This window comes from Molothrus aeneus, chromosome 19 (assembly GCF_037042795.1).
Source record: "Molothrus aeneus isolate 106 chromosome 19, BPBGC_Maene_1.0, whole genome shotgun sequence".
In the NCBI taxonomy this organism is placed as follows: domain Eukaryota; kingdom Metazoa; phylum Chordata; class Aves; order Passeriformes; family Icteridae; genus Molothrus; species Molothrus aeneus.
In genome coordinates, this window is record NC_089664.1 from 5,585,154 (window position 1) to 5,596,732 (window position 11,579).

General features: G+C 62.0%; 2 protein-coding genes across 8 annotated transcripts; both read left to right on the forward strand.

Moving 5' to 3' along the window:
* The first annotated feature begins 642 nt into the window (after positions 1–642).
* ST6GALNAC6 (ST6 N-acetylgalactosaminide alpha-2,6-sialyltransferase 6) lies at positions 643–3,192 on the forward strand. 5 transcript variants are annotated; one of them, XM_066562841.1, is made up of 6 exons: positions 643–756; positions 1,234–1,623; positions 1,754–1,933; positions 2,100–2,497; positions 2,690–2,797; positions 2,877–3,192. In XM_066562841.1, exons 2-6 carry the CDS (start codon positions 1,609–1,611, stop codon positions 3,064–3,066), a joined length of 891 nt encoding a protein of 296 aa, XP_066418938.1. In that variant the 5' UTR covers positions 643–756; positions 1,234–1,608; the 3' UTR covers positions 3,067–3,192. The 5 variants fall into 5 exon arrangements, with proteins under 5 accessions (XP_066418938.1, XP_066418941.1, XP_066418939.1 ...); XM_066562844.1 differs by having other exon boundaries at positions 645–756; positions 1,559–1,623; XM_066562842.1 differs by having other exon boundaries at positions 650–761; positions 1,559–1,623.
* Positions 3,193–5,794: 2,602 nt separating this feature from the next.
* On the forward strand, positions 5,795–10,512 carry AK1 (adenylate kinase 1). 3 transcript variants are annotated; one of them, XM_066562916.1, is made up of 7 exons: positions 5,795–5,884; positions 7,080–7,120; positions 8,251–8,286; positions 8,792–8,955; positions 9,158–9,274; positions 9,798–9,989; positions 10,292–10,512. In XM_066562916.1, exons 2-7 carry the CDS (start codon positions 7,111–7,113, stop codon positions 10,355–10,357), a joined length of 585 nt encoding a protein of 194 aa, XP_066419013.1. In that variant the 5' UTR covers positions 5,795–5,884; positions 7,080–7,110; the 3' UTR covers positions 10,358–10,512. The 3 variants fall into 3 exon arrangements, with proteins under 3 accessions (XP_066419013.1, XP_066419014.1, XP_066419015.1); XM_066562917.1 differs by lacking the exon at positions 5,795–5,884 and adding an exon at positions 6,850–6,883; XM_066562918.1 differs by lacking the exons at positions 5,795–5,884; positions 7,080–7,120 and adding an exon at positions 7,915–8,077.
* Positions 10,513–11,579: the final 1,067 nt, after the last annotated feature.

The following is an 11,579-nucleotide window of genomic DNA, read 5'->3' on the forward strand; positions in this document are numbered from 1 at the left end:
CGGGAGGGTGGCACTAGGACCCGGCGGTGCTCGCCCATCCCGGGAGGGTGGCACTAGGACCCGGCGGTGCTCGCCCATGCCGGGAGGGCGGCACTAGGACCCGGCCTGGGCGGCGGGAGCGGTGCGGTCGGGATCGGCAGCGCTATCATCAACGGCAGCGATATCAGTAACGGCCGCGGTAACGGCACCGCCATCGGCAGGGCTATCAATATCGGCAGCGGTACCGGTATCGGCAGCGGTACCGGGGCGCACTGCGGGCCGGAGCGTCCGGTGGAGCTCGCGCGTCCCCGCCGGGCCCGTTCAGCCGGTGCAGGGGCGGAACGCGCCGCGGCCGGGGGGGAGCGGCCCCTGCCCCCGGGGCCGGTGCACAGGGGATGGAGGGGCAGGAAGGGTCCGGGGATGGAGGGGTAGGAAGGGTCCGGGGATGGAAGGGTCCGGCTCCCTCCCGTGTCGCCGCGGCCCCCGCCGGGGGTGGTGGATGCTCCCCGGGGCGGGGGAGGACTCGCCCGTAGGAGCGGCGGGAGGTTCGCACCTCGGGCCGGGCGGGTTTTCCCTTCCCGGAGGGCGGGAGGGTTCGCATCCGGGGCCGGGGGACCCCCGGCGGAGGAGGGGGCCGGCTCTGAAGCAGCCTTTTCCCGCAGAGCGACGATGTGAGCCCCGGTCCCGGGCATGGCCGAGCCCGCCGGAGGGGCCGGGCAGCGCCCGCCGCCCGCGGGGCGCAGGACGTGACGGACTCCCCATGAGAGCCCCCAGCAGGTGAGGTAAGGCCGCCGGGACCCCTCCGTGGGGCTCCACATGGCCCGAGAGCTGTGGAGGGAGCGAAGTGGGGTCCGGGAGTGGGGTCTCACAGCGTCCCCAGCCTTTGGACAACGAAGCCCCTCAGCGTCACCACACCGGCCGCGGCCTGGGCTCCCCGGGCAGGCTGGTACCTTCTGGCACCACCGGCGGCCCTGAGAGCGTTTCGAGGTGTCAGCTCCCCCCAGGGGTTGATCTCAAGCTGTTGCATAATTTTCCGTGTGACAATTAGTAAAGAGGCTTCAGTGGTTTTTAATTTCCATTTGCTTGGAGCGCTCCAGGAATGGCTGGGGCTCACTAACCAGGGCTCCCAGAACTAAACTGGGTCAGTCCACTTGGAGTGGAAGTTAGAGTGGGTCCCGGGGCTGGATGGATGCAATCCAATGCATGCACTGAGTGGAGCAGGTCTCACTTCCTTCCATTCCCTCCTGATCCAAGGCTCCTGTGGTGGTGGTTTTAATGGAATTTCACTGCACGAGCAGCAGGTTGACCCTCCCTAACCCTGCGGTTTGAGTGGTTTCATCCCCACGAGGGGAGGATAATCCTCCCTGGACCCAGCTTAACGTGGGGATTCCCCAGGCACAAGTTGCAGCTGGATTTGGCTCTTCCACACCCTGGAGTCTGCCCAGCCTCTGTCAACAGCATTTCTTTCCCCCTCATAAAGTCCGGGGGATTGTTCTCCTCTTCAGAGGGGGACATGGAGACTTGTCCAGCCTGTCATGGGGACAGTGGGCCAGGCTGGGGGTGACCACACGCCTTGCAGGTGCTCACAGGACGCCGGCGATCGCTGTGTGCTGAGGCTGGCACAGAGACATGAGTGGCAGCACGGTGAGTGCCAGAGAATCACCTCGGGGACCTCCTGGGGACAGCAGGCAATCCTGCTGGAGATGCCTTGGGAGACGGGGGGATGCACCCCCGTGGGTGGGGGCAGCGGCTGACGCTGTCCCCCCGCCCGCAGAGCCAGCGCGCCGCCGCCCTGGGGGTCCTCTTTGCCCTGATCATGTTGCTGATCATCTACAGCTCTGGCAACGGGAGCGAGGTGTTCCCCTACAGCCGCCTGCGGGGCAGAGCCCGCCGGCCCCCCGACCTCAAGAAGTGGGGGGTGAAAAGCGGGTACCTGCCTGTCTGTGGGAACAAGGTACGGGCTGGGCAGCAGGGCCGGGCCCAGGTGGTGACACAGGGTCTGTCCCTCTGCTGGCATCCTGCCCAACTGTCCCCTCCCGAGGACAGCAGCTCTGCAGGGAACAGTGCCCTGCCCACGGTGACACCAGAAGTCACCTGCTGATGGCGCTTGTCATCACCAGACCCTGACTGCCCGCTGCCACCAATGCGTCATTGTCACCAGCTCCAGCCACCTCCTGGGCACCCACCTGGGCACGGCCATCGACGGGGCTGAGTGCACCATCCGCATGAACGATGCTCCCACCACGGGCTACAGTGCTGATGTGGGCAATAAGACCAGCTTCCGTGTGGTGGCTCACTCCAGCCTCTACCGTGTCCTCAAGCGGCCCCAGGAGTTCGTCAACAAGACCCCAGAGACCATGTTCATCTTCTGGGGGCCGCCCACCAAGATGCAGAAGAGCCTCCTGAAGATCATCCAGCGTGTCTGCGCCTCGTTCCCCAACATGACAGCCTACGTTGTCTCCCCCAGCCGCATGAAGCAGTTTGATGACCTGTTTCGGGGAGAGACAGGGAAGGACAGGTACCTCAGAGCCACCTCCTGTGCTGTGCCCCCCTTTCTGCAGGCTCCCAAGACAGAGCTGACTCTCGGAGCTGCTTCATGGGCTGCAGCATTGAGCTGGGGGGGTCCCTGAGGCACACTGGGGACACTGAGGGTGTCCATTATCCACACCACCTCACCCCTGTCATCCTTGCTGTTGCTTTTCCTCCCCAGGGAGAAGTCTCGCTCGTGGCTCAGCACTGGCTGGTTCACCATGGTGATTGCGGTGGAGCTGTGTGACGCCATCCACGTCTATGGCATGGTGCCACCCAGCTACTGCGGGTGAGGAGACCCTCAGGGCTCCCCCTCAGCTCCCTGACCCCACCACAGGGCTCACCCCGTGTTTCTCTGCCCCCTGCAGCCGCCACCCCCCACCCCGCCGCCTGCCCTACCACTACTACGAGCCCAAGGGCCCCGACGAGTGCACAACCTACATCCACAACGAGCGGAGCCGCCGCGGCAACCACCACCGCTTCATCACGGAGAAGAGAGTCTTTGCCAGCTGGGCCAGCCTCTACAACATCACCTTCTCCCACCCCACCTGGACTTAGGGGCTGCCCCATGCCTGCTGGGCACCTGAGATGGATGGGGGGTCCCCTGCATCCCCCTGGCAGTGGTGGGATCAGGTGTCCCCAGCTGCCTCCCACAGGACCACTGCTGTTGTGCATGGTGGCTCCTGGCACCTGGGATGTGTTGGGTTTTGAGCTGGGTTTTGGACCAGGTGGTGAATGTAAAACTTGGGGTGTCCCCCCTCCATGTGCAGGATACTTGGGGGTGATATCCTGCCCCATCCTGGTCCATGCACATTGCAGCCCCTGTGAGGCTGTAAGGGGGTTCCAGGTCCCCTCGGCTCAGTTTTGGTTTGCAAAGCTTCTGGGGTCACCACAGAGACTCTTTCCCTTAAACATTTGGGTGAGGAGACTTTTTTGGAGCTCATCCCCCCCCTGGCATCCCGAGCCCCTCGTCCCAGTCCTCAGTCATCCTTCCCACAGCAAAACCCCACAGTTTCTGGTGGGACCCCACAGGGGTGACATTACCACCCTCCCTGTCCCAGCACCCCAAAAACACCAGCCCCTCCCAGCACCTCTGCACCCCACACTGCCAAAACCTTTTCTAAATGAAAGATGGGATTTTTTGGGAGCTTTTAGGGGGTTTTGGCTTTTTTTCTCCTGCTTCTAATCCTGGGGTTTCTACTGGGGGTTCCTGGATGAAGGAGTGAGCAGGGGCTGCTCATTAGTGGAAACAAAGAGCCAGCAGCTGCTCATAAACAATTTAGAAGTAGGCAGGTAGTGGGGGGAAGTGGTGCCTCTTGGCACCCTGTGGCTGGGACAGGACTTTGTTACTAATTTCTCAGCAGCAGAGAAGTTGATCTGGGGAAAGCACCTAAAGGTGGTGTGTTTGGGTGCTGAGCCTTGGCAGGAATCCATTCCTCAGTTTCCCTCTGGCTGTGGCTGGGGTTTTGGGGCGCTCAGTGCTGGGGGAAGCAGCGGGGCACCCATGTTTTGTAATTGTTTGTACAGGAATAAATATTGCTGCAGTCTGTTACCTTGAGCCCTGGCTCTGGATGGGTTTTTGGGGATGAAGGCAGTGACCCCCAGCAATACTGTCCCTGGGCACTCAGGTGACCAGCACGTCCAGTCCCTGGCTGACTCCAGCTCTGACAGTGACAGGTGACACCTGAGACCCCCCCAGCTTGTGTCACCCCCAGCCAGGTGCCCTGGGGTCACAGGGTCTTGGGATGGGGTCTCTGCAGCCACAGAGGAGGAGGAAGGGCAGGTAAGTGCCAGGACTGGGAGATCACCATTGCCTGTCTGAAGTCTGGTGGCACAGAAGGGCTTTGCCAAGAGATGAGCACAGAAGGGAGCAGCGCCATAGCACTGGCTCTGAGCCTGGTCTGGCACATCCAGACGGGCTGTGCAGGGGCAGCTGCTCATACACATGTCACTGGTCAAACAGATCACCCCAACTCATGGGATAGACAGCACCTGCAACCACCGAAGCTCCTCTTCCCCCTGCTGAATTGTAAGAGGAATTTGAGATAAGATAAAGGTGGTGCTATCGTCCGAGCATTATCTCAGATTAGGGGTGTAAATAAAACTGGGGGAGAAGAATGTGTCACTGATAAAGGACGCAAAGAATCCACAAGGAAAGCCAGCCAGGTAACTGGTGGATGGGATCAGCTCCAGCTGGGTAGAAGGTAATTCTGACGGGGAGATTGACAGGGACTCGACTAGAAGAGACACTGAGCATGGGATTAATTAGCATAAGAAGAGAGGGAATCATTTAACCAATGGAATGAAGGAGCTGTGTAGCCAATGAGCATTAATGCCCTCATTTGCAAAAATGTATAAATAGTGAGAAGTTTTCAACAACCTCGGGACCCCCACCACCACAAACACCAGGGTGGGGAAGGATCAGTGGGATGCTGAGGGACCCACAGGTGGTGACAATCTTCTGCTTCACCGATCTCTCTCTCCCCCACATGCACAATCCCTCTTTTCTATTTCTTTCTCTACCTCACATTTTATCATTAAATAAAATCTGTACTATCGGCTTTGGCATCCAGCATATCTCAGTGAGCAGATGTTAACAAGGACACAACACCCGCGGGGTTTTACACCCCTGGAGCTGAGGGAGAGGGGTGTGTGAGCTAGGGTGGGGGCATGGGGATATAGGGATGGGGACATAAGGACATTAGGGACAAGGGTGGTGACAGTAGGGATGGGAATGGGGACATAGGGACATTAGGGACAAGGGTGGTGACACTAAGGATGGGAATGGGGACATGGAGATTGATGGGGACATTAGGGAGGGGCATAGGGATGGGATAGGAGCATGAGGGTATTAGGGACAAGGATGGGGACAGTAGTGATGGGATGGGAATGGGGTCGTGGGGATTGGATGGGGACATAGGGATGGAGGCATGAGGATATTAGGGACAAGGACAGGGACATCAGGGACAGGGATGGGCACTGGGGATAGGGATGGGGACATGAGAACGGAATGGGGGCAGAAGAGGGGAGGCGACACGAGGACAGTGACACGAAAAGCATTCCCGTCCGAGGAGCTGGGGGCGGAGGCGCCCCGGAGACCCCGGGCCGGGCCGGGTGGGGCTCCCCTCGCGGGCGGTCCCGCACCCCCGAGCCGGGGGGGTTTAACCGCGCTCTCCGCGGCGCTGCCCGTGCGGGCGGCGCTGCCTCGGCCGTGCCCGCGCCCCCCCCCCGTGTCCCCGCCCGTCCCTCCCGGTGCCCCCGCGCCGCTCGCTCGCGCGCGCCGCCGGTGCCGCGCGCTCCCGGCGTGCCCCGCGCGCCGCCGTGCTCTATAAATAGCGGTACCGGCGGGCCCGGGCGGCGGCGGCGGCGGGGCCAGGTCGGTGCGGGACCCCCGGGCCAGGGTGGGCACCGCGGGGGGCTTGGCTTGGCGCTTGCCGGGGGTGGCGGGGGCACTGCAGCGGCGCTGGAGCAGCCCGGTGCGGGGCTCGGTCCCCGGGAGGGGCTGCGGCGCGCATTCCCCTTCCGTCTGATGGGATGGGATGGGAGGGGTGGCTTGGAGCTGAGATCGCTGGGGCACCCCCGGGTGCAGCCCGCAAGGGCCTTGGCTGGGGAGGCACAAGGGCACCCTGAGCCCTCTCCCCGGCCCCGGCCCCAGCGGGTCAGCGCCCCCCCTCGCCTCCGGACCGGTCACCTGCACACCGCCCTCACCGGCACCCGTGGCACCGCACTGGACCAGGCACGCAGCTCGCTCTGAGGCCCGCAGCCCCCTGTCACCCCACCAGGACTGCTGCCAGCTGTCCTGGGGCTCAGCACCCCCATAGTTAGGGACCCGCGGGTCCCGCGCTCCCCAAAGCCCCTGGGGGACATGTCGGGACTTTGTCCGCGCAGCGCCGGTGGGATGTGACCCGGTGCCGGTTTCAGCCCGGCCATTCTTAGCCCCTGCCCTTTCGAGGCTGTAACACGACCTGCCAGCGGCCGCGGGCTCCTCTGGCCGCGGGATGCCCCCTCCCTGCACCCCGTCCGGCCGGTTCGGGGTGACGCACCGTGGCCAAGCAGCTCGGGTGCTGCGGGGCTGGGTGTGGGCAGGTGGGGTGGCCAAACACACCCTCCAGGTCCTGAGGGTGCCATGGGGTGCTGCACCCCCCTCCTTAGGACACCTCCCTGAAACCAGCCCGTGGGGAGCTGGGGGTGCTGCCTCCATCCCTCGGTGTTGTGGTGGCACCGGGCATCCCACGCGGGTTTCCTGCTGTCGGGCAGCACCCCAGGCTGGGATGTGGGCAGGGCAGGGGAGGAAGCCGGCAACGTCACCACGCGTCACCCGGCATGGGGATGCCCTTACCGCAGCCGGATGCGGAGGGTGACTGCTGGGAGCCAGGTGAGTGATGGCCGCAGAAGCAGGGATCCCTCAGCTCCTTGTTCCTGGGCCGAGCCAGGAGTTGTGTCTTCTCTCCCATCTCCCCAGTCTGGGCTTGAAGCTGGGCACCATCATGGCCAAAAAAGGAGACCCTTTTTCTCCCCAGACTCTTGGTGACCTGATGTGCTGAGTTGTTTATCCTTCTCTTTCCTGGCAGCCTTAAGTGCTTCTGTGCCTGAACCATCAGCATGGCGACAGGTGAGTGATCCATCTCCCTGCATGCATTCCAGCTGCATCTGTCCCCTCAGTGTCCCCTGCATCCATTCCCTCTGCATCTCCCTGTCTCCCTTGTGTCCTTTTCCTTGGTTGCTCCCTGCATCAATCCCCCCCTGGAATTAATCCCCTTTGTCCCCCCTGCACCCATCCCCTCTGCATGCCCCTGTCCCCTTTTATCCGACCCCTTGGGTCCCCCCTGCATCCATCCCCTTGGCCCCCCTGTATCCACCCCCTCTGCATTCCCCTTCCCTCCCTGCCTCTGTCCCTGCATTTGTCCCCATTATGTGCAGCCCTGGTCCTCTTTGCCTTCCCCCCTCCACGTGCCCCTGTGTCCTTGCCTCCCTCCCTTCTGTCCATTCCCCATGTCCCTCCAGCCCCCTCACATGCCCCACATCCCATTGGTCCCTGCCAGACTCTTGGCTCCATCCCCAGCTCTGGGGAGTTCTGGGTGCCAAGGAGTTGAAATTTCATCCAGCTGTAATCAGGAGATGGGAAAGTGGCCCCAGAGCAGCTCAACTTTATTTTTAGCTCTGCTTCCCCCTTCGGCATCACACCCTGGCATTGCCCCACACCACGGCTGGTGCACAGACCCCACAGGTGCTGAGAGCCCTGTGCCAGGGTGCTGGGCAGGGGATGGGGCGCTCAGTGCCACTTGCACAGCGGCCACCAAGTCCAGGCACCGATGCTGGGGTCCAGGGACTGCCGGGGTTGTGCCAGGTGCTCGAGGTGGCCGTGCCAGCCGAGGCTGCCATGGCCCCAGTTAGCCCAGCGGGGTGAGGAGCCGGCCACAGGGATGGATGAGGCCAGTCCCTGCCTGCAGTGGAGCCGTGGACAATGAGCACCTTTGGGACACCACGTGGCACTGGAATTCCAGCCCCATGGCCGAGGTGCCATGGGGTCTTTGTGCTCAGACGTGGCCACACATCCCAGCCTGCCCAGGTGACCAGGACACACGTCTGCTTCCCTCTCCATCTTCCCCCCAGGACTCTCCTGGATCGGGCCCCTCTATCCCCAGGGATGCCTGCCCTGGATCTGGCACCCCCTGGGGACACCTCACTCCCTGATGGACCTTTTGGCTTTTGATAATTTTTTTTTTTCTTTCTCTTTTCCAGAAAAGCTCAAGCAGCACAAAATCATCTTTGTGGTGGGTAAGTCTGTGTCTGGATCCTGTCACTGGTGGGGTCAGCCCAGGCCTTTTCCCTGTACCTCTAGGCTGGGGAAACAGGACTGGAGGCTGAGACTGGGCTATTCCCAGGCACTGTGGGATGGCCATGGCTCCAGCTTGGCTCCTTGAGTCCACATGGGTATGGTGCCCCCAGGAGGGCACCTCTGGCCACACATGGGGTGGCAGCATCTGGGGTAATGTGGCAGTAAACCAGTGGGGGTTGATGTGACAACAAATCCCTGGGAGGTAATGTGACAAAACCTTAGGTGCCATCAGGGTGTGGTGCCCACATGCCAATTCCCAGCAGCCCGTGTCACCCCCAAGCACTTGGGCAACCACGAGGAGCTCTGTCCATCCCCTTGGTGCTGGGCTTGGGGACACCAACAGACATGTCACTGAGCTCTGAGGGCTTGTGTGTGTCTGTGCTGCTGCTCCTGTGTACCCTCCCTCTCCTTACCCATGGCTGGGGCCACACGTGTGCCTTGCAGGTGGCCCTGGCTCGGGCAAAGGGACACAGTGTGAGAAGATCGTGCAGAAGTACGGCTACACCCACCTGTCCACGGGGGACCTGCTGCGGGCAGAGGTCAGCTCGGGCTCGGAGCGGGGCAAGAAGCTGCAGGCCATCATGGAGAAGGGAGAGCTGGTGCCCCTGGTGAGTCCCTACCAGCCACCAGCTGTCACATTATGGGGTGTGCAGGGGTGGCAGTGGGGCCACCGCAGTAATGGTTAGCACACGGCTCAGGCATCTCTGGCCCTGCCATCCCAGGGCAGGGTTTGCTGCAGGGACCCAGGGATGCTGGGTGGGAGTCCTGTTGTCCCATATCAGCTGTAGCAGCTCTGTCCTCCCCCTCCAGGACACAGTGCTGGACATGCTGAGGGATGCCATGGTGGCCAAAGCAGATGTGTCCAAGGGCTTCCTGATCGATGGATACCCCCGCGAGGTGAAGCAGGGAGAGGAGTTTGAGAAGAAGGTGAGGACTGGTGCTGTGCTGTGCTGTGCTGGGCCGTGCCACACACCAGCTTAGCACAGGGACTCAATCCAGCAGCAGCCTGGGCTCCCCATCCCAGCAGAGATCACATCCCAGAAGGGTCTAAACTGGGCAGCAGGTCCCCCTGCCTCGGGACAGCCTGTGCCCAGAGCACAGCGGGAGGGACCAGGGTGTCCTCAGGCTGACAGAGTGTGACAGCAGTGCTGACATGATGGTGATGGCAGAGAGCCAGGGCTTGGCTGCAGTGTGCTTTGCCTTCCTCTACATGGCCCTAGAGGCCAGTGGAAGAGTGTCCTGGTGGCTCCCAGACCAAAGCAGTGGGAGGCAGGAGATGGTGTGGGGATGTCTCTGTGTCCTGCTGGCCCCCAGACCCATGTGGATGGAGGCAGAGAGGGTGGTGTGGGGACATTTGTGACCCTCATGCTGACCACCACCACCACCCCCCAAACCAAACCAGAGCCACACCAACTCAGTGTGGTGACAGCCACGTCCCCTCTGTGCACAGATCGCGCCCCCCACGCTGCTGCTCTACGTGGATGCAGGGAAGGACACGATGGTGAAACGCCTGCTGAAGAGAGGAGAGACCAGCGGGAGGGTGGATGACAATGAGGAGACCATCAAGAAGCGTTTGGAGACCTACTACAAGGCCACTGAGCCTGTCATTGCCTTCTACAAGAGCAGAGGCATTGTCCGCCAGGTAAGCGGGAACGCGGCCGATGCCAGCACCCCCAGCCCCACAGCCTGGGGCTTGTGTCCCAGGGGAGGGGAAGTGCTGGATGGGGATGATGAGGGAAGCAGGAAAACTCAATCCTGTCTAGTTTGGGATGGGCCTGACCCCTCTCATTCCCAACACGACCCCCTCCAAGGATGGCCTGCACCCCTTTGCCCTAAGCGAGCCCTGGTCTCTTCACCCATGGCTAAAATGCATCCTTGGGAGTTCCAGTTGCTCTCGGATGAGAGCCCTCGGGCAAATCCCCCAGCTGTCCCCTCTGTACCCAGCTCAACGCCGAGGGCTCTGTGGAGGAGGTTTTCCAGCAGGTCTGCACCCACCTCGACTGCCTGTAAGCAGCCCCCAGCCCCAGTTCCCCCCAGTGCACTCCAGCAGAGACAGCGGAAGCGGCTTTATCCTGTTTTCGTGGACGGAGCCGTGCGGAGGAAATTTCAAGGACATTGTGTTTGGCTCTTTCCCGTCTCTCCCCAGTAAAGTTCACTGTAATGAATCCAGACTTTATCTTTTTCTTCTGTCGCAGGAAATGAGTTTTTCTTTCCAGAGGTTTTGGGTTTTTTTGTTTTTTGTTTTTTTTTTCTGCCTCTCTGTCCTCCCCCCAGCCCCTCTGGAGCTGATTAAGGGCAGGAAGCGGGTGTTTATCCCGCCGGGGCAGCGGGATGCTGCGCTCAGAGGAAGGGAGGGAGCATCCCGGCCGCTCGCCCCGGCTTCCCAATCCGTGCCTGCAGGGAGCCTGCGCCTGCATCCTCCAGCCAGTCCCGGCCTCCCTCGCTCTGTCCCGATTGCTGAACCCCCTGGTGTCTGGGTGTGTGTCCTGCACATGCCTCCCAGCTCTCCCACTGCCTGCCAGGGGCTGGAGGCGACCGGATTTGGGATGGGGATTTCCAGCACTTTCATGCCTTGGCATTTCCTTGTTTCTGTTGGCTGTCAGGGGTTTTTGGGGTACGCAGTGGCTGCGCTGTGGTGCTTGGTAGAGGCACAATGCCCTGAAGTGGGGTGTTCCCTGTCCTGCTGTGCCTGGACACTCACAGCTCAGCCCTTACCCTGGGGGATAAGGAATGCTCTGGGGACACCCAGGTGAGCCCAGCCACCAGGCTGGGTGTCCTCCTGGCTGGGGGACTGGTGGTGAGTCACAAGACCCCAACAGACAGGCACTTGGGGGTGCTGGTGTGGGGGACAGGGGATGTGGGGCTCCCCAGCACCCACAGAACCACACAGGCACAACGCCATAGCAGAGGGGCTGCAGTGGAGCTTGGGGACAGGGTTTACCCAGCCACAGTGAGGGCAGGAGGCAGCAGAGCTGCAACCCCAGCAGGGCCCCCCACCACTTTACTTTTGGGCTGCTGTGAGCTGGGCACGGAGCCAGGGGGCTGGGAGGGCAGGAGGGGCAGCAGCGCTGGGGTCAGCCAAGGCCACGAGGCCAAGGAGTCAGAGCGGAGAAAGGAAGCCAGCAGGGAAAAAACAAAACTCCCCAAGACGAAAACCCAAACTCACCAGTCAGGCCGACGTCAGCCCCGTGCTCCGGGGCCACGGGCCGCTGGCAGAGGCGGGGCACTGCGG

Coding starts and splice junctions, on each gene's coding strand:
- AK1 (XM_066562918.1), top strand. CDS start 7,936: ATGAGGCCAGTCCCTGCCTGCAGTGGAGCCGTGGACAATGAGCACCTT. Junction 8,287..8,791: donor CAAAATCATCTTTGTGGTGG/GTAAGTCTGTGT, acceptor TGTGCCTTGCAG/GTGGCCCTGGCTCGGGCAAA. Junction 9,990..10,291: donor GCAGAGGCATTGTCCGCCAG/GTAAGCGGGAAC, acceptor CTCTGTACCCAG/CTCAACGCCGAGGGCTCTGT.
- ST6GALNAC6 (XM_066562841.1), top strand. Junction 2,498..2,689: donor GGAGAGACAGGGAAGGACAG/GTACCTCAGAGC, acceptor TTTCCTCCCCAG/GGAGAAGTCTCGCTCGTGGC. Junction 2,798..2,876: donor GTGCCACCCAGCTACTGCGG/GTGAGGAGACCC, acceptor TGCCCCCTGCAG/CCGCCACCCCCCACCCCGCC.